This window comes from Oncorhynchus kisutch, linkage group LG10 (assembly GCF_002021735.2).
Source record: "Oncorhynchus kisutch isolate 150728-3 linkage group LG10, Okis_V2, whole genome shotgun sequence".
NCBI classification, from domain to species: domain Eukaryota; kingdom Metazoa; phylum Chordata; class Actinopteri; order Salmoniformes; family Salmonidae; genus Oncorhynchus; species Oncorhynchus kisutch.
Window position 1 is genome coordinate 41416618 of NC_034183.2, and position 19758 is coordinate 41436375.

Below are 19758 nucleotides of genomic sequence, written 5' to 3' on the forward strand. Positions count from 1 at the left end.
GTCAGTCAAATACACGTGATATAGTTGCTTTGATTATCAGAACGTGCTATTTGACTTATGTTGAAGACGTTTCCATGAACAAGTGTTGCAACACGTCCAACTACGTCAACGATTTTAATTTGCTGATATGGATTTTGTTACAGAAAATAATCATGGCCACCTGCTGAGTTTTTTTGGGAAGAAAACCACTCGATTTTATCCCTACGTTATGTTGGCATCGAATATGTCACCCTCCTGTAATGGGTGCGCTGGTGGCAGGGAAGTCTGGCGCAGGAGAACGAACTTGGTATATAATAAGTGCTCACAAATCTCCGAAAACCAAAACATACAAAATGATAAAAGTGGGTACAAAACCCGTCGCACACCAGAACAAAACTTGCAACATACAATCAAACAATCACTGACAAGGACATGAGGGGAAACAGAGGGTTAAATACACAACATGTAATTGATGGGATTGGAACCAGGTGTGAAGGAAGACAAGACAAAACCAATGGAAAATGAAAAATGGATCAGCGATGGCTAGAAGGTCGGTGACGTCGACCGCCGAACACCACCCGAACAAGGAGAGGGACCGACTTCGGGGAAGTCGTGACACCTCCCTAGGAGTGGGGGTGACCTCGACAATTTTTTTTTTTTAACAAGAAGCTGCCTGGATCTTTAATTTAAAGATTCGGTCTCAACGTAGACTTTGATCTGAAGCCATTCTTGTGATTATGATTTTGCTATTGTAAATGTTTGTAGGCTTATGTAGCCAAATTGTATCTATGATCGTACGCTATCCATTTCAGTTTTTTGTATGCTATTTTATTATATGAGAATTAACCAATGATATCAGGCCACAACTGGCCATGATTACAGATATCTTTTGACACTATATAAATGAGTCATCTCGCAGTGTTTGTCATTATACCCTGATGAAGACAGCTTGTCTGTCGAAACATTAGACATAAATATTTTTGCATCTGAGCTCCTAGAGCGTGCAAATTTTTACAAGTGTTCTACTCCGCTAGCCAGCACCTCACCTAAATAGGTGTGCGTTTCTTTCGCCTCTAGATTACACCTGCTGAGGTTAGCATGGAGATATATGTGCAAGCCTATGTAATGTGAACAGCTAACATATAGCCTTTGATCACGTGCAACTACCGCAACGATTTTAATTGGCTGATGCTTGAACTTAACCTTGAACCTTTAACCGCAAACCGATTCAAATGTACCATGTATCGTTCAGAAAATCTATTCAAACGCTACGAATCCTCGGTTCACTAATATTTGTTGCTCATGTTACTTTCTTTCTACCTTCCGAAAATACCTTATCTTTTGTGACAACTTGTGCGTCTTCTCCTTCAGTGTCGAACTAATAATTGTGGAGCATGTAACTGCGTAATTAGATGAGTGACAACCAATGTAATTTGATAATTTCATAACGAGGACAGCAATCACTTTTGCGAGCAAAACTGCCCACATCAAAATGTGCACCTTCAGCTCTGAGTAAACTGTGTGTCTATGTATGCTGATGACTCACCTACCAAAGCAAGTTAAATCACTGCTACACTTAACAAAAAGCTGCCATCAGTTTCAGAACAGGTGTAAAGTAATTTTTTTATCCTAAATATTTAAATATCTAAAAGCATTGTATTTGGGACAAATTATTCACTAAACCCTAAACCTCAACAACATTTTTCGAATGAATAATGTGAAAATTTAGCAAGTTGAGGAGACTAAACTGCTTGTGCAACCCATGATTGTAAACTATAATGGTCAAAACATATTGATGCAACTGTAGCTAAGATGGAAAGAGGTCTGTCCATAATAAAGCACTGCTCTGCCTTCTTAACAACGCTATCAACAAGGCAGGTCCTACAGGCCCTGATTTTGTCGCACCTGGACTACTGTCCAGTTGTGTGGTCAGGTGCCACAAAGAGGGACTTAGGAAAATTACACTTGGCCCAGAACTGAGCAGCACTGCTGGCCATTAAATGTACATGGAGAGCTAACATTAATAATATGCATGCCAATCTCTACTGGCTGAAAGTAGAGGAGAGATTGACTTCATCAATACTTGTATTTGTGAGAGGTATTGACATGTTGAACGCACCGCGCTGTCTGCACACAGCTCGGACACCTATGTATACCTTACAAGACATGTCACCAGAGGTCTCTTCACAGTCCCCAAGTCCAGGACAGACTTTGGGAGGCGTGCAGTACTACATAGCGCCATGGCTCCATGGAACTCTATTCCACATCATGTAAAATACACATTATGGAACAGACACAAACACAGACATGATAACATACGCACTATACAAACATGTACGCATGGATTTTGTGTTGTAGATATGTTGTAGTCGAGTAGTGGCCTGAGGGCACACACTTAATGTGTTGTGAAATATATTGTTTAAAAAAATCTCTCTCTCACACACACAGTGGGATGGGGGTAAAAGATGAAGGTGGCATGTGTGAGTGGGGAGAGTGCATTTGTCACACGGAGCAGGAGAGCGGAATTGAAATGCTGCTCCTGAAATAGACAGAGATGCACAGAGACGGTACAGGTCAAAGATTTAAGCATGCACATGCAAACCTATCTCACTCTTTCTGTTCTCTCTCTCTCTCTCTCTCTCTCTCTCTCTCTCTCTCTCTCTCTCTCTCTCTCTCTCTCTCACACACAACATTTTTCCTGTTCTACTATGTGGTTGTGTGTGGGTCAGCAAAGTGAAGCACTAAGGGAATATGCTTGTCTTCTTGTGTTTCGCTTGATTCAGTGCGTATGTCTTATGTGTGTAGCATCTCTGATCATTGTTCTCTCTCTCTCCCTCCCTTTCCCTCTCTTCCTCTTTATCTCTCTCTCTCCCCCTCTCTCCCATCTCTCTCTCTCTCTCTCCCATCTCTCTCTCTCTCTCTCTCTCTCTCTCTCTCTCTCTGCTGTCTCTCTCTCTAGGTGGGGGGCCAAGGGAGGCCCCAGAGGTGTGTGCTCTGCCTGAACAGGCTCCTGTGGCGCTACACAGGCTGATAGAAGCTCTGGAGAGACAAGGTAAAAACTTCCACAACTTAAGAGAAAAAAAAACATGTTGGTAATTCATATTGTACACAATTCAGGAATTATTATGACTCCATGTTTGATCTCTTCAAATGCATCTTTATGAATATAGAATTATTATGTAGTAGGCCTAAAGCATTTTGTGGATGCATTGAAATGTAACTATTTTCACTAATTCCTCTGCCCCTCTCTTGTCTAGGCTTGGAGAGTGAGCCACTGTACCGGACGCCCCCAGCCTCCACCGGACCCCCAGAACTGAGACAGGCTCTTGACACAGGTGCATAAACCACTGCATAACACTACATAAAACAGGTGTATGCACTGACTACTGAATAAGAGCGTCTGCTAAATGACTCAAATGTAAAATGTACATAAAACCCTACATAACATAACGTACATAACACAGGTACATAAACCCTACATAACCCTACACAGCACATGTACATCAATCCTACAAACCCCTACATAACACAGGTACATAAACCCTACATAACCCTACACAGCACATGTACATCAATCCTACAAACCCCTACAATACACAGGTACATAAACCCTACATAACCCTACATAACACATGTACCTTAACCCTACATAACACATGTACCTTAACCCTACATAACACAGGTTCATACTATCTGTGCAACTACAAACTAAGTCGTTTTTTTCTCATGTCAGGGCACAAGTTGTGGAGTTACAGTATTTGAGGAGTTGTGGAGTTACAGTATTTGAGGAGTTGTGGAGTTGCAGTATTTGTATGCAGAAATTGCAGCATGTCAACTCAACAGGTGTCAACCTGCTAGGTATTTAACGGACACACTGGGCCTAATAAGTCTTGAATATAACCTCTCAGTACAGCATCTCTCCGGTGTGCTGACTCATACAGAAGGCATACAGTAGATTACTGCTGATAGACAGAATTGGTAGTCTATCTCAGTAGAGAGAAAGTTGGGAAAGTTTGTGCTGAAGTTCAGGCTGGCTCCACAAGGGAGTGCTCTGACTCTGTAATATTTGCGCAGGCAGAACATAACTCTATCTGAGACCCATCGAGCCCACAACATTACAAACACAGTGGTGACAGAACCAGTAGAGGCACAATGGTATACACAGCATCTTATATACTCCCACATCTAAATAAGCAATAAGGCCAGAGGGGGTGTGGTATATTTTCTAATATGACTTCAAAATTGGACTTCTATCCATACCTAGGGGCAACAGTGAGCGCTATTACCATAAAGTAGGTTTGAGTTTTGCAAGGGCATTGTGGACGGAGTTGGTGGATGGGTGTAATCCCATGACTAGTGATGGACACTAACTTGAAATGCCTAATTCTGCAGTGAGACTGTGAGAGCATGTTGAACAACATTGAGACTAAGGTCTCTTTTGCAATGGAACCCTGCATTAACACAATTTACAAAATAAAATACAGTGTAATACAGATATTCAAGAAAAACAGTCACATTCCTCAGGCAAGGAGGTCTCCAATCAACATGTCGAACTGCCCAAGAGGCACCAGAACACCCAGTTGTAGGGAATGCTGTAGGTTGTTCCATACACAGGGTCCAAAGACAATTAAAACAGATTTACCTAACTGATTAAACCGAAGGGATTTCCATAGTTAGCCATCCCTGAGACCAGGTATGGTAACTTCTACGTCTAAAGATTCATAATATGGCCAAAGTGGAGTGCCTGGATACAGCCCTTAGTAGTGGTATGTTGGCCATATACCCCATACCCCCAAGGTACCTTATTGCTATTATAAACTGGTTACCAACATAATCAGAACAGTAAACACGTGAAGTTGCGTCATACCTGTGGCATGTTGTCTGGAATACCACAGCTTTCAGACAATCAGCATCCAGTACACAAACTACCCGGTTTATAATACACAATAGGACACACATCATCTCATACACACTCAGCATCTCATACACAAAATAACACATACATTGCCTTGCAAAAGTATTCATCTCTGGTGTTGGCGTTTGTCCTATTTTGTTGCATTACAACTTGTAATTTAAATAGATTTTTATTTGGATTTCATGTAATGGACATACACACACACACACACACACACACACACACATACACACACACACACACACACACACACACACACACACACACACACACACACACACACACACACAAAAAACGTGTTTAAAAAAAATATATAAATAAAAAACGGAAAAGTGGTGCGTGCATATGTATTCACCCTCTTTGCTATGAAGCCCTTAAATAAGATCTGGTGCAACCAATTACCTTCAGAAGTCACATTATTAGTTAAATAAATCCCACCTGTGTGCAATCTAAGTGTCCTATGATCTGTCACATGATCTGTGTATATATAGACCTGTTCTGAAAGGCCCCATAGACTGCAACACCACTAAGCAAGGGCACCATGAAGACCAAGGAGCTCTCCTAACAGGTCAGGGACAACGTTGTGGAGAACTACAGATCAGGGTTGGGTTATAAAAACATATCAGAAACTTTGAACATCCCACAGAGCACCATTAAATCCTTTATTAAAAACATGGAAAGAATATGGCACCACAACAAGCCTGCCAAGAGAGTGCCACCCACCAAAACTCATGGACCTGGCAAGGAGGGCATTAATCAGAGAGGCAACAAAGAGACCATAGATTATCCTGAAGGAGCTGCAAAGCTCCACAGCGGAGATTGGAGTATCTGTCCATAGGACCACTTTAAGCCGCACACTCCACAGAGCTGTGCTTTACAGAAGATTGGACAGAAAAAAGCCATTGCTTAAAACCTGTTGAGGCTAGGGGGCAGCATTTTCACTTTTGGATGAAAGGCGTTCCCAGAGTAAACGGCCTCCTACTCTCTCCCAGATGGGAATATATGCATAGTATTATTACTGGTGGATAGGAAACACTCTGACGTTTCTAAAACTGTTTGAATTATGTCTGTGAGTATAACAGAACTCATATGGCAGACAAAAACCTGAGAAGAAATCCAAACAGGAAGTGAGAACTCAATTTAGAAAACAGTGCCATTGGATGTCCACCTTTAGATATGGATGAGAATGCACTTTCTAGGGCTTCCACAAGATGTCACCGTCTTTAGATTCTGGTTGTATGATTCTACTATAAAGGTGGGGCTCATAATAGCTCTTTGAGTGGGTGGTCTGGCAGAAAGCCTCGGTTTCATTACGCACGGTCACGAGAGAGTGTTCTTGCGTTCCAATGCTTTTCTTCAGACAATGAAATTCTCCGGTTAGAACCTTATTGCTGATTAATGTTTAAAACATCCTAAATATGGATTGCATACATCATTTGACTTGTTTCTACGACCTGTAACGGAACTTTTTGAGTTTTTGTCTGGAGGAATTGCTCGTGCTTTTTGAGAATTGAATGCTGGGCTGAACAAGCTAACAACAAGTGGCTAAATTATGGGCTTTTTGGAACTTTATGGAACAAATCAGTCATTTATTGTCGAACTGGGATTCCTGGAACTGCCTTCTGATGAAGATATTCAAAGATAAGTGAATATTTATAGTGTTTTTTGTAGCTTCTGTTGATGCCAAAATGGCAGCTATTTCTTAGGTTCTGAGCGCCGTTCTCAGATTATTATTTTTCTGTAAAAAAAAATGGAAATCTGACACAGCGGTTGCATAGAGGATACATTTATCTTTAATTCTGTGAATAACACTTGCATCTTTTATCAATGTTTATTGTGAGTATTTCTGCAAAATCACCAGATGTTTTGGAATCAAAACATTACTACACGTAACGCGCCAATGTAAACTGAGATTTTTTATATATATATGCACATTATCGAACAAAACACACAATACATGTATAACATGATGTCCTATGAGTGTCATCTGATGGAGATAATCAAAGGTTAGTGATTCATTTTATCTATATTTATGTTTTTGCGACTGAAATATCGCTCTGTGTGTTTTTGAATTTGGTGGTCATCTAACATAAATATATGTTGTGTTTTAGCTGTAAAACATTTTTGAAAATCGGACACGATGGGTAGATTAACAAGATGTTTATCTTTCATTTGCTGTATTGGACTTGTTAATGTGTGAAAGTTAAATATTTCTAAATAATATTTTTTTCAGCTGAATGGGAGTGGGTGTCCCTTTAGGGAACTCCTTTTCCCCCCATAGCCCCAACTTAAAGAAAAAAATTGAAACATATGGAAACATATGGAAGAAGGTACTCTGGTCAGATGAGACTAAAATTGAGCTTTTTGGCCATCAAGGAAAACGCAATGTCTGGCACAAACCAACACCTCTCATCACCCCGACAGCACCATCTCCACAGTGAAGCATGGTGGTGGCAGCATCATGATGTGGGGATGTTTTTCATCAGCAGGGACTGGGAAACTGGTCAGAATTGAAGGAATTATGGATGGCGCTAAATACAGGGAAATTCTTGAGGGAAACCTGTTTCAGTCTTCCAGAGATTTGAGACTGGGACGGAGCTGGATAATCACCCTAAACCTACTGCTAAAGCAACACTTGAGTGGTTTAAGAAACATTTAAATGTCTTGGAATGGCCTAGTCAAAGCCCAGACCTCAATCCAATTGAGAATCTGTGGTATGACTTAAAGATTGCAGTACACCAGCGGAACCTATCCAACTTGAAGGAGCTGGAGCAGTTTAGCCTATGAAGAAATCCCAGTGTGTGTGGGGGGGGGGGCAAAGTGGTAGGCATGTTGTGCAAATCAAATGATACAACCCCCCCAAAAAAATCTATTTTAATTCCAGGTTGTAAAGGCAACAAAATGGGAAAAATGCCAAGGGAGGCGAATACTTTCGCAAGCCACTGTAGCATGTACGCAGTTTCAGACATAGAACTACATGTAGAACACACACAGTATAGAATTATAAGATCTCAATGGTTTAGTTATCTCTATTCAATTGAATGTATTTATGTAACAGACGACAAAATGTGCAATGTGGACCCTAGGATATCATTTATGTATGAATTAAAACACTTGTTTCCAAAGTGGTCCTCGATGGTAAAAACAATAACACATAAATTATTAAAAGGCAAGACGAAATTATGAACAACCATAAATGCATTCATTTATATTGACATCCTAGAAAGTGGCACTATTCCCTGCACTTTTCCCTAACCTTAAAAATCAACCATTTTCATTTCACATTTCAACCTTAAAAAACTATTCAAATACATACACCTGACCAGCAGTAGGGGTGTCACGCCCTGGTCTAAGTATTTTGTGTTTTTCTTCATGTATTGGGTCAGGCCAGGGTGTGGCATGGGGTTTTTGTATTGTGGTGTGTTTTGTCTTGGGGTTTTGGTGTGTGGGATTGTAGCTAGTGGGGTTATCTAGCAAAGTCTATGGCTGTCTGGAGTGGTTCTCAATCAGAGGCAGGTGTTTATCGTTGTCTCTGATTGGGAACCATATTTAGGCAGCCATATTCTTTGAGTTTGTCGTGGGTGATTGTCCTTAGTGTCGTTGTTCCTATCCTGTTGTTTCTTTACACAAGTATAGGCTGTTTCGGTTTTCGTTACGTTTTGTAGTGTTTTGTGTTTATTCGTGTTTCACGTTGTTCGTTAAACATGGATCGCAATCTACACGCTGCATTTTGGTCCGACTATCCTTCACACCTAGAAAACCGTAACAAGGGGCAGTGGAGTGGTTTAACTTAGACAAACTTGTCCAAATGAAAACCTTTGCCGGCTTTTTAAAACTATTTCTACTTTTTCTTTCCTTATCTCTAAGGGGAGGCTATTCCATAGACAAATGCCTGTATAGAAAAACTTGCTCCTTGCTGTACTGTTTACTCTTTGGATTTTATAAGACATAACACTAGCTCTGGTATTGTAACGGTTACAGACCATATCAATGTTTTTCATATATCCTCAGGCACGATCATTTAAGAGGTCAAACATATGATTGAGTTTAAGTTGGCCCACTCTGGACTCCAAAGGTAACAAGCCCACCTCCTGGAACTACTTTACCCCATGAGGGTCCTTGGGGGGACATTCTGCATATACCTGATAACATTATTTACATGACTGGCATTTCCCCTTTTCAGCTTTTTGATGGCCCACAATACCAAGCAAAGCAGGCATAATCAAAACGACACTGAATCAAGGTTGAGACAAACAATTTAAGTTTCTATGCAGGGTTTGGGTAGGTTACTTTTTAAATGTAATATGTTAGTTACTAGTTACCTGTCCAAAATTGTAATCAGTAATGTCAATTTTGGATTACCTAAACTCAGTAACATAATCTGATTACTTTTGGATTACTTTCCCTTTAAGGGTCATTGGAAGAAGACAAAAAGGATTCGTCAAACACATTTGAAACGCAATTTTTAAAAAGTAATCTGATTACAATATTTTTGCTGGTAACGTAACCGACTACAGTTTTTTTTTTTGTTGAATAATCAGATTACATGTAATTAGTTACTTCCCAATCCTGTCTCTATGGTCTATAAAGGTTGCAGAACTATAACTGTTTCATTATTTATCATCAATGAACCTATATGAATCTTCACTGCAAAAAGTAATATTTCTCTTTTGAATTCTATTTATGATAGTTGTTTAGAGTGGTATAGGTTTGCACACAAACAAACACACACACACACTTGGCCTCCTCATCCCGGGGGAAATAAGGGGTCAATGCGAGTGTAAAGACATGTATGTAATCAAAGAAATTGACAAAGAAGAGTTGACTCCCAGTAATATAGTTGATACAGACATACATATTGGCAGACAGAAATAGGGATGAGAGAATCCAACACAAATGTACAGTACATGCAGAAATGCACACATATGCACATACATTACAGGCATGGAAAGAGCAAGGCTAGCTAACATACATGAACAGGTCATATATGTGACCAGGAGTAGACATGGGAGAGGGAAATAATGTATAGAAATGGGTTGACACATGACTTTTATACATGCATACCTGTAAAGGCACACGTCCAATGCTCTTAGTGGGGAGAGGAAGAGTGGGAGGAAGACATTACTAATGGAACAGATAAAACAGAGAGAGAATATTAGAAAAACAGCTAGACAGAAAATTCTCTGTCTCTCTCTCTGAGAATGTCTCTTTGTGCAGTGTGGTAAGGTCTTTGTTATGTAGGAAGTGTTAATGGTACACGGGATGGGGGTAGGATAATGTATTTCTGAGAAAGGTAGTTTCCATGCAGACAGTTTTCCTCTCTGTGTTTTGGCTGAGGCGGTGTTCTCTTCAGTGCATGGGTCCTGTTGTTATGTAATAGGGAGTTGTTACATAGGGCATAAGCTCTCACGCTATTCCACAACCCTCTCAGCAATTTGGCATGGACAAGGTATCAAATCAAAGTCAAATCAAATTGTATTGCTCACATACACATATTTAGCAGATGTTATTGTGGGTGTATCGAAATGCTTGTGTTCCTAGCTCCAACAGTGCAGTAGTATCTAACAATTCACAACAATACGCACAAATCTAAAAGTAAAATAATGGAATTATAATAATAATGGAATCCTCAACACTGGAGACCTTCAGGGGTGCGTGCTCATTCCCCTCCTGTACTCATGACTGCACGGCCAGGCATGACTCCAACACCATCATTAAGTTTGCCGATGACACAACAGTGGTAGGCCTGATCACCGACACGATGAGACAGCCTTTAGGGAGGAGGTCAGAGACCTGGCTGTGTGGTGCCCAGACAACAACCTTTCCTTCAACGTGATCAAGACAAAGGAGATGATTGTGGACTATAGAAAAAGGAGGCCCGAGCACGCCCCCATTCTAATCGACGGGGCTGTAGTGGAGCAGGTTGGGAGCTTCAAGTTCCTTGGTGTCCACATCACCAAAAAACTATCATGGTCCAAACACACCAAGACAGTCGCGAAGAGAGTACAACAAAGCCTATTCCCCCTCAGGAGTCTGAAAAGATTTGGCATGGGTCCTCAGATCCTCAAAAAGTTATACAGCTACACCATCGAGCGCATCCTGACTGGTTGCATCACTGCCTGGTATGGCAACTGCTCGGCCTCTGACCGCAAGGCACTACAGAGGGTAGTGTGTACGGCCCAGGACATCACTGAGGCCAAGCTTCCTGCCATCCAGGACCTCTATAACAGGCGGTGTCAGAGGAAGGCCCTAAAAATGATCAATGACTTCAGCCACCCTAGTCATCAAATCAAATCAAATGTATTTACATAGCCCTATTTACATAGCCCGTACATCAGCTGATATCTCAAAGTGCTGTATAGAAACCCAGCCTAAAACCCCAAACAGCAAGCAATGCAGGTGTAGAAGCACAGTGGCTAGGAAAAACTCCCTAGAAAGGCCAAAACCTAGGAAGAAACCTAGAGAGGAACCAGGCTATGTGGGGTGGCCAGTCCTCTTCTGGCTGTGCCGGGTGGAGATTATAACAGAACATGGCCAAGATGTTCAAATGTTCATAAATGACCAACATGGTCCAATAATAATAAGGCAGAACAGTTGAAACTGGAGCAGCAGCACGGCCAGGTGGACTGGGGACAGCAAGGAGTCATCATGTCAGGTAGTCCTGAGGCATGGTCCTAGGGCTCAGGTCCTCCGAGAGAGAGAAAGAAAGAGAGAAAGAGAGAATTAGAGAGAGCACACTTAAATTCACACAGGACACCGAATAGGACAGTAGAAGTACTCCAGATATAACAAACTGACCCTAGCCCCCCGACACATAAACTACTGCGGCATAAATACTGGAGGCTGAGACAGGAGGGGTCAGGAGACACTGTGGCCCCATCCGAGGACACAAGTCATAGACTTTTCTCTTTGCTACCGCACGGCAAGCGATGCCGGAATGCCAAGCCTAGGTCCAAAAGGCTTCTTAACTTCCTGGATATAGGGGGCGCTCTTTTAATTTATGGATAAAAAAACTTTCCGTTTTAAACAAGATATTTTGTCACGAAAAGATGCTTGACTATGCATATAATTGACTGCTTTGGAAGGAAAGCTGTCAATTATAAAAGCAGAACTAATGCTACAGGCAAAACCAAGATTACATTTCATACAGGAAGTGCCCCAGATTTTGAATGCGCTGTGTTCCAACGTCTCCTTATATGGCTGTGTATGGGTCACGAATGATCTTAGAGTTTCTGTCGTTTCCCCAAGGTGTCGACAGCATTGTGACGTATTTGTAGGCAAATCATTGGAAGATTGACCTTAAGCATATTTTGAAAATCTGAGATGACAGTGTTGTTAACAAAAGGCTAAGCTTGTGAGTGAATATATTTCTTTCATTTCATTTGCGATTTTCATGAATAGTTAACGTTGCGTTATGGTAATGAGCTTGAGGCTATAATTACGCTCCCGGATACGGGATTGCTCGACGCTAGAGGTTAACAGTTTTTACCACCAAACCATAAGACTCCTGAATAGCTAATCAAATGGCTACCCAGACTATTTGCATTGCCCCCCCCCCTCCTCCCCTTCTACGCTGCTACTCTCTGTTTATTATCTATGCATAGTCACTTTAACTCTACCTACCTTAACTCTACCTACCTCAATTACCTCGACTAACATTGACTCAAATGAACGCCTCGGCTGATGACACCAACGCTTCGGTCTCTTCTTCAGGAAAAAGTGGGGGGAGGTGAACCCGAACTGACACTAGAACGGCGACAGTCCAGTGGACGAGTTCTGCAGTGTGTTGTGAGCATATTCCTTCCAGACAAGGAACTTGCTCCAGTTGCTGGCCTGGATGGAGACAAAGCAGAGGAGGAACTTCTCCAGCTCCTGGTTGCCCCGCTCTGTTTTCCCATTTGACTGTGGGTGGAATCTAGAGGAGAGACTCACTGACGCCCCCAACAGGGAGCAGGAGGCTTTCCAATACCGTGCGGCGAACTGGGGCCCACGATCCGAGATAATATCCTGGGTAAGTCCGTGTAGTCGAAATACATGGGTAATCATGAGATCAGCGGTCTACTTCGCTGAGGGCATGTTGGGTAAGACAATGAAATGGGCTGCCTTGGAGAAACGACCAACGACCACCAGGATAGTGGTAAGCCCTTGGGATGGAGGTAACCCTGGGATAAAGTCTACGGACAGGTGGGACCAGGGCAGACTGGGGATGGGCAGAGGTTGTAGTAACCCAGCCAGTCGCTGTCGTGAGGACTTGCTTTGGGCACAGGTGGAACAGGCCACAACACAGGATCTCACAAAAAATCTACCAAAAAACAAAACAAATCTACCAAAATGTACTATTGTGTACCTTATTAGCGCTTCCCTTCCTCCTCTTTCTACAAAGGATCTCACATCTTCAATCATGTTGGACTACCAAAATTTCCGCCTCATGAACTCCAGTGTCCGATTAACCCCTGGATGCCCAGTTAATTTAGAGGAATGTCCCGGTTGTAGTACTCGGGAACACGCTGATCGTGGAACGTTATGTCTGATAGTGGGACCCCCGCCAGGGTCAGGTTCTCGGGTCTGGGCTTGTCGTACCCTGGTCTCAATACTCCATATAACAGGGGCCACATTGTGGGAGCTGTGGATGGTGGGCTCGGAGTTCCTCTCCTCGTTAGAGACATCATGTTGGCAGGACAGAGCGTCTGCTTTCTGATTCTTGGATCCTGGGCGATAGGCTAGTGTGAAATCGAACTTCTTAAAAAACAGAGTCCACCAAGTTGTTATGATCCGTCCAGATCATGAAAGGTTGAGGTTCCCCCTCCAACCAGTTGCTCCATCCATCAAGGGCCTACTTATCTGCCAAGAGCTCCTGGTTGCATTCCCCTGGCGAGAACCGCTTCAAGAGAAAGGCGCATTGGTGCAGTTTCTTGTCCTCCTTGTTCCACTGTGAAGGACTGCCCCTGCTCCGGTGTCCGAGGCATCCACCTCTACCACAGAGGGATGAGTAGGATCAGGATGAACGAGGATGGGTCCGGAGGTGAAACGTCCCTTGAGCTCCATGAATGCCCTGTCATTCTCGGGAGTCCAGCAAAAACAGGTCTGGGACTTGCATGTTAGGACCGTGAGAGGCGCTGCCACGCCATCAAAGTTGCTTATAAAACATAAAAGGTGGGACGGGGCCAGTCGGCGACCGCCTCAAACTTTATGGGGGCCATTTGGATGCCTGAGGTAGAGATAGGATGCTCTCGATTGTGCATCTGTAAAAGTTTGTGAGGGTCTTAGGGGCCAAGCCAAATTTCTCCAGCCTCCTGAAGTTGAAGAGGCGCTGTTGCGCCGCCTTCACCAGACTGTCTGTGTGGGTCGGCCAATTCATATTGTCAGTGATGTGTACACCGAGGAACTTGAAGCTATTCACCTTCTCCACTGTGGTCAGGTCGATGTGGATGGGGGGTGCTCCCTCTGCTGTTTTCTGAAGTCCCCATTCAGCTCCTTCGTTTTGTTGAGGGAGAGGTTATTTTCCTGCCACAACTCTGCCAGGGCCCTCACCGCTTCCCTGTAGGCTGTCTCGTCACTGTTAGTAATCAGGCCTACTACTGTTGTGTAAACTCTGCAAACTTGATGATTGAGTTGGAGGCCTGTGTTGCCACTGAGTGATGGGTGAACAGGGAGAGCAGGAGGGAGCTGAGCATGCACTCTTATGTGGCCACTGTGTTGAGGACCAGTGAAGTGGAGGTGTTGTTTCGTACCTTCACCACCTGGGAGCGGCCAGTCAGGAAGTTCAGGACCCAGTTGCACAGGGCGGGGATCAGACCCAGGGCACCAAGCTTAATTATGAGTTTGGAGGGTACTATGGTGTTGAAGGCTGAGGTATAGTCAATGAACAGCATGATGGCCACAGAGTGCATGCTTGTGTGTGTGCTTGTGTGTGTGCGTGTGTGTGTGTGTGTATACTGTATATACAGTGCCTTGCAAAAGTGTTTTATGATTTTGTTGCATTATAGCCTGTAATTTAAATTGATATTTATTTGGATTTCGTGTAATAGACATGCACAAAATAGTCCAAATTGGTGAAGTGAAATGATTTTTTTTTTATTTAAAAGTGGTGCGTGCATATAAATTCACCCCCTTTGATATGAAGCACTAAATAAGATCTGGTGCATTCAATTACCTTCAGAAGTCACCTAATAAGAAATAAAGTCCACCTGCATGCAATCTATGTGTTATATGATCTCAGTATATATACACCTGTTCTGAAAGGCCCCAGAGTCTGCAACACCACTAAGCAAGAGGCACCATGAAGACCAAGGAGCTCTCCAAACAGGTCAGGGACAAAGTTGTAGAGAAGTACAGATCAGGGTTGGGTTATAAAAAAATATCCGAAACAATAAACAATCCAAAAATCAACCATGAAGCTCAAGGCTATAGTGCCAACAAACAAAGACAACTTCCCACACAGAAAGTAGGGAAAAGGGCTACCTAAGTATGGTTCCCAATCAGAGACAACGATAGACAGCTGTCCCTGTTTGAGAACCATACCCGGCCAAAACATTGAAACACAAATAATAGAAAATGAAACCTAGAATGCCTACCCCAAATCACACCCTGACAAAACCAAATAGAGACATTAAAAGGCTCTCTACGGTCCGGGCGTGACAGTATCCCCTCCCCCCAAAGGTGTGGACTCCGGCCGCAAAACCTGAACCTATAGGGGAGGGTCTGGGTGAGCATCCATCCGCGGTGGTGGCTCAGGTGCGGGACCCAGACCCCGCTCCACCACTGGCTCACCCCACTTTGGTGGCACCTCTGGTGCGGGAACCCTCGTAGCAGACTGGAGACACTGGCTCACCCCACTTTGGTGGCACCTCTGGTGCGGGAACCCTCGTAGCGGACTGGAGACCGTCTCTGGAGGCTCCGGACTGGAGACCGTCGCTAGATGCTCCGGACTGGAGACCGTCTGGAGGCTCTGGACTGGAGGCCGTCGTTCGTGAGGCTTCGTGTCATGACTCCTCACTGGAGGCTTCATGCCATGGATCACCACTGGAGGCTTCGTGCCATGGATCACCACTGGAGGCCTTGTTCCATGGATCATCACTGGAGGCTTCGTGCCCTGGATCATCACTAGAGGCTTCGTGCCATGGATCATCACTGGAGGCTTCTTGCCATGGATCATCACTGGAGGCTTCGTGCCATGGATCATCATTGAAGGCTTCATGGCATGGATCATCACTGGAGGCTTCTTGTCATGGATCATCACTGGAGGCTTCTTGCCATGGATCATCACTGGAGGCTTCGTGCCATGGTTCAACACTGGAGGCTTCTTGCCATGGATCACTGGAGTGGAGAGATACACAGGAGGCCTGGCTCTGGGAGCAGGCACAGGACTCACCAGGCTGGGGAGACATACAGGAGGCTTAGTTCTTGGCAGAGGCACAGGATACACTGGGCCGTGGAGGTGCACTGGCGGCCTCGAGCGCAGAGCTGGCACAACCCGTTCTGGCTGGATGCCCACTTCCACCCGGCAAATGCGGGACCCTGGCACAGAGCACACCGGCCTGTGAATGCTCACTCGAGACACCGTGCGCATCACCCCATAACACAGTGCATGACCAGTCACATGCTCGCCCCGGTAAGCACGGGGAGTTGGCTCAGGTTTGAATCCTGACTCTGCCACACTCCCCGTGTGCCACCCCAAATTTTTTGGGGGGGAGTGGCCTCCCGGTCTTAGTGCCAGCCGTGACCCTGTCTACACCTGGGCCCTCTTTCTCGCTGCCTCCACCTTCCTCTCTGCTTCCAGCTGCTCCCACAGCAGGCGATCCTTTCCCACCAGGATTCCTTCCCATGCCCAGGATCCTTTGCCATTTAGGATGTCCTCCTCCCACCACGCTGCTTGGTCCGTTTGTGGTGGGAAGTTCTGTCACGGCCTTCGAAAGACCTGGACCAAGGTGTTTGCATGTTAGTGGTAGGCATGTTGTGTAAATAAAATGATACAAACCCCCCACAAAAAAATGTATTTTATTTCCAGGTTGTAAGGCAAAAAAATAGGAAAATGCCAAGGGGGTGAATACTTTCACAAGCCACTGTATATATAAACTAAAAAATAAACTCTCATTGTCAACTGAGTTTATTTTCAGCAGGGGGGGTCAAAATCAAAAGTAACATCCAGCATCTGGTATGGGCACCAGCTGCATTAAGTACTGCAGTGCATCTCCTCCTCATGGACTGCACCATATTTGCCAGTTCTTGCTGTGAGATGTTACCCCACTTTTCCACCAAGGCACCTGCATGTTCCCGGACATTTCTGGGGGAGCGGGGTGGCCCTAGTCCTCACCCTCCAATCCAAAAGGTCCCAGACATGCTCAATGGGATTGAGATCCTGGCTCTTCGCTGGCCATTGCAGAACACTGACATTCCTGTCTTGCAGGAAATCACTCACAGAACGAGCAGTATGGCTGGTGCATTGTCATGCTGGAGGGTCATGTCAGGATGAGCTTGCAGGAAGGGTATCACATGAGAGAGGAGGATGTCTTCCCTGTAACGCACAGCATTGAGATTGCCTGTAATGACAGCAATCTCAGTCCGATGATGCTGTGACACACCGCCCCAGACCATGACGGACCCTCCACCTCGATCCCGCTCCAGAGTACAGGCCTCGGTGTAATACTCATTCCTTTGACGATAAACGCAAATCTGACCATCACCCCTTGTGAGATAAAACTTAGACTCGTCAGTGAAGAACACTTTGTGCCAGTCCTGTCTGGTCCAGCGACGGTGGGTTTGTGCCCATAGGCGACGTTGTTGCCGGTTATGTCTGGTGAGGACCTACCTTACAACAGGCCTACAAGCCCTCAGTCCATCCTCTCTCAGCCTATTGCGGACAGTCTGAGCACTGATTGAGGGATTGTGCGTTCCTGGTGTAACTCGGGCAGTTGTTGTTGCCATCCTGTACCTGTCCCGCAGGTGTGATGTTCGGATGTATTGATCCTGTGCAGGTGTTGTTACACATGGTCTGCCACTGCGAGGACGATCAGCTGTCCGTCATGCCTACCTGTAGCGCTGTCTTAGGCGTCTCACAGTATGGACATTGCAATTATTGCCCTGACCACATCTGCAGTCCTCTTGCAGCATGCCTAAGGCACGTTCACGCAGATGAGCAGGGACCCTGGGCATCTTTCTTTTGGTGTTTTTTAGAGTCAGTAGAAAGGCCTCTTTAGTGTCCTAATTTTTCATAACTGTGACCTTAATTGCCTAGCGTCTGTAAGCTGTTATTGTCTTAACGACCGTTCCACAGTTGCATGTTCATTCATTGTTTATGGTTCATTGAACAAGCATGGGAAACCCTTTACAATGAAGATCTGTGAAGGTGTTTATTTTTTTGCTGAGTTTGTGTGTGTGTGTGTGTGTGTGTGTGTGTGTGTGTGTGTGTGTGTGTGTGTGTGTGTGTGTGTGTGTGTGTGTGTGTGTGTGTGTGTGTGTGTGTGTGTGTGTGTGTGTGTGTGTGTGTGTGTGTGTGTGTGTGTGTGTGTGTGTAACCTGTCTAGAACCATTACCTCATTGAGCAGACTGCCGATTGGTAAATGGCACGGGCGTTAACATATTGACAGCTAGCTGTTTTTAGCTGTTAGTTCACAGTGTTTGGGAGCAATAAACTACATTTTGCAGGAGCTTGGTGGTAGTTGAACTAAATTCAAATCATGGTAGTGTTTTCCATTTTTTCCATGTAGCGGTGTAGCTAACTACTGGAACGTCACACGACTTTTTTAATATAAAATAAAATATGGGTGAAGTAGGCAAGAATATCAGTTCTTCCTCATTCTCACTTGAAACATATTTTTGGTGTTTAATAGGCTAAATTACGCATTCTGTTATCATCTGACTCCAGAGTGATCTGTTCTTGCAATTTGTAGTCTATGTCATTTCACATTTAGATGTTAGAATTCTTCACAAATCAGTTTGGATGTAGTGAACTACTTTGTCAATGTAACGGTTTTCTTGTGTCAAAGGAGAGGCGGACCAAAATGCAGCGTGGTTATTATTCATTGTTCTTTAATAAAGAAACTATACATGAATAGACTAACAAAACCAAGAAATGTGAAAAATCAAAACAGCCCTATCTGGTGCAAACACAGAGACAGGAACAATCACCCACAAAACCCAACACCAAACAGGCTACCTAAATATGGTTCCCAATCAGAGACAATGACTAACACCTCCCTCTGATTGAGAACCATATCAGGCCAAACACAGAAACAGACAAACTAGACACACACCATAGAATGCCCACTCAGATCACACCCTGACCAAACAAAACATAGAAACATACAAAGCAAACTATGGTCAGGGTGTGACAGTCAAAGTAGCTTTAGTTAAGTAAAAGGGTAGTTTTAGTGTAGCTTAACTTCTTCCAGTGTGAAGTAATTGCTAGTTTGGTAAACTATGATTTCAGAGTAGCATCCCCAACACTGTTGGTTGAGTGATGCCCACGCTCCTTGTTGTTTTAGTTTCACGGTAACAGACCTGGTATATGAATCACGCTGATTACATGCATGCAGTCATCCAGACGCCAACTTCTCTGGCATAGAGTGAGAACAGTTTTGGAGAGGATGACTCATATACACACACACACACACACACACACACACACACAGACTCTGCAGAACAATTATATGAGACCGCCGCTGAAAAAACAGGGGAGACTGATGTACTAACACAACTCGCTAATTGCCTATTAGAGGTGAAGTGCATACCTACCGGTACTAATTGCTGATTGCATAGGAGATTAGAAACCACTCCCCCTTCAATACAGCCACTGATTACCAAAACAACAACAATCACAAGTTGCCCTGCCCCTTAATCCTGGTTGATCTCAACAATCAGCTGCA

General features: G+C 44.0%; 1 protein-coding gene across 1 annotated transcript in view; it reads left to right on the forward strand.

Annotated features, from left to right (window-relative positions):
• Positions 1-19758, forward strand: part of LOC109898154 (phosphatidylinositol 3-kinase regulatory subunit gamma) — a 302420-nt gene that overhangs the window by 99338 nt on the left and 183324 nt on the right. Inside the window, exons 3-4 of the mRNA XM_031833698.1 lie at positions 2939-3031; positions 3237-3314. Of these exons, the coding sequence (XP_031689558.1) occupies positions 2939-3031; positions 3237-3314 (171 nt within the window). The remainder of the gene's footprint in view (positions 1-2938; positions 3032-3236; positions 3315-19758) is intronic.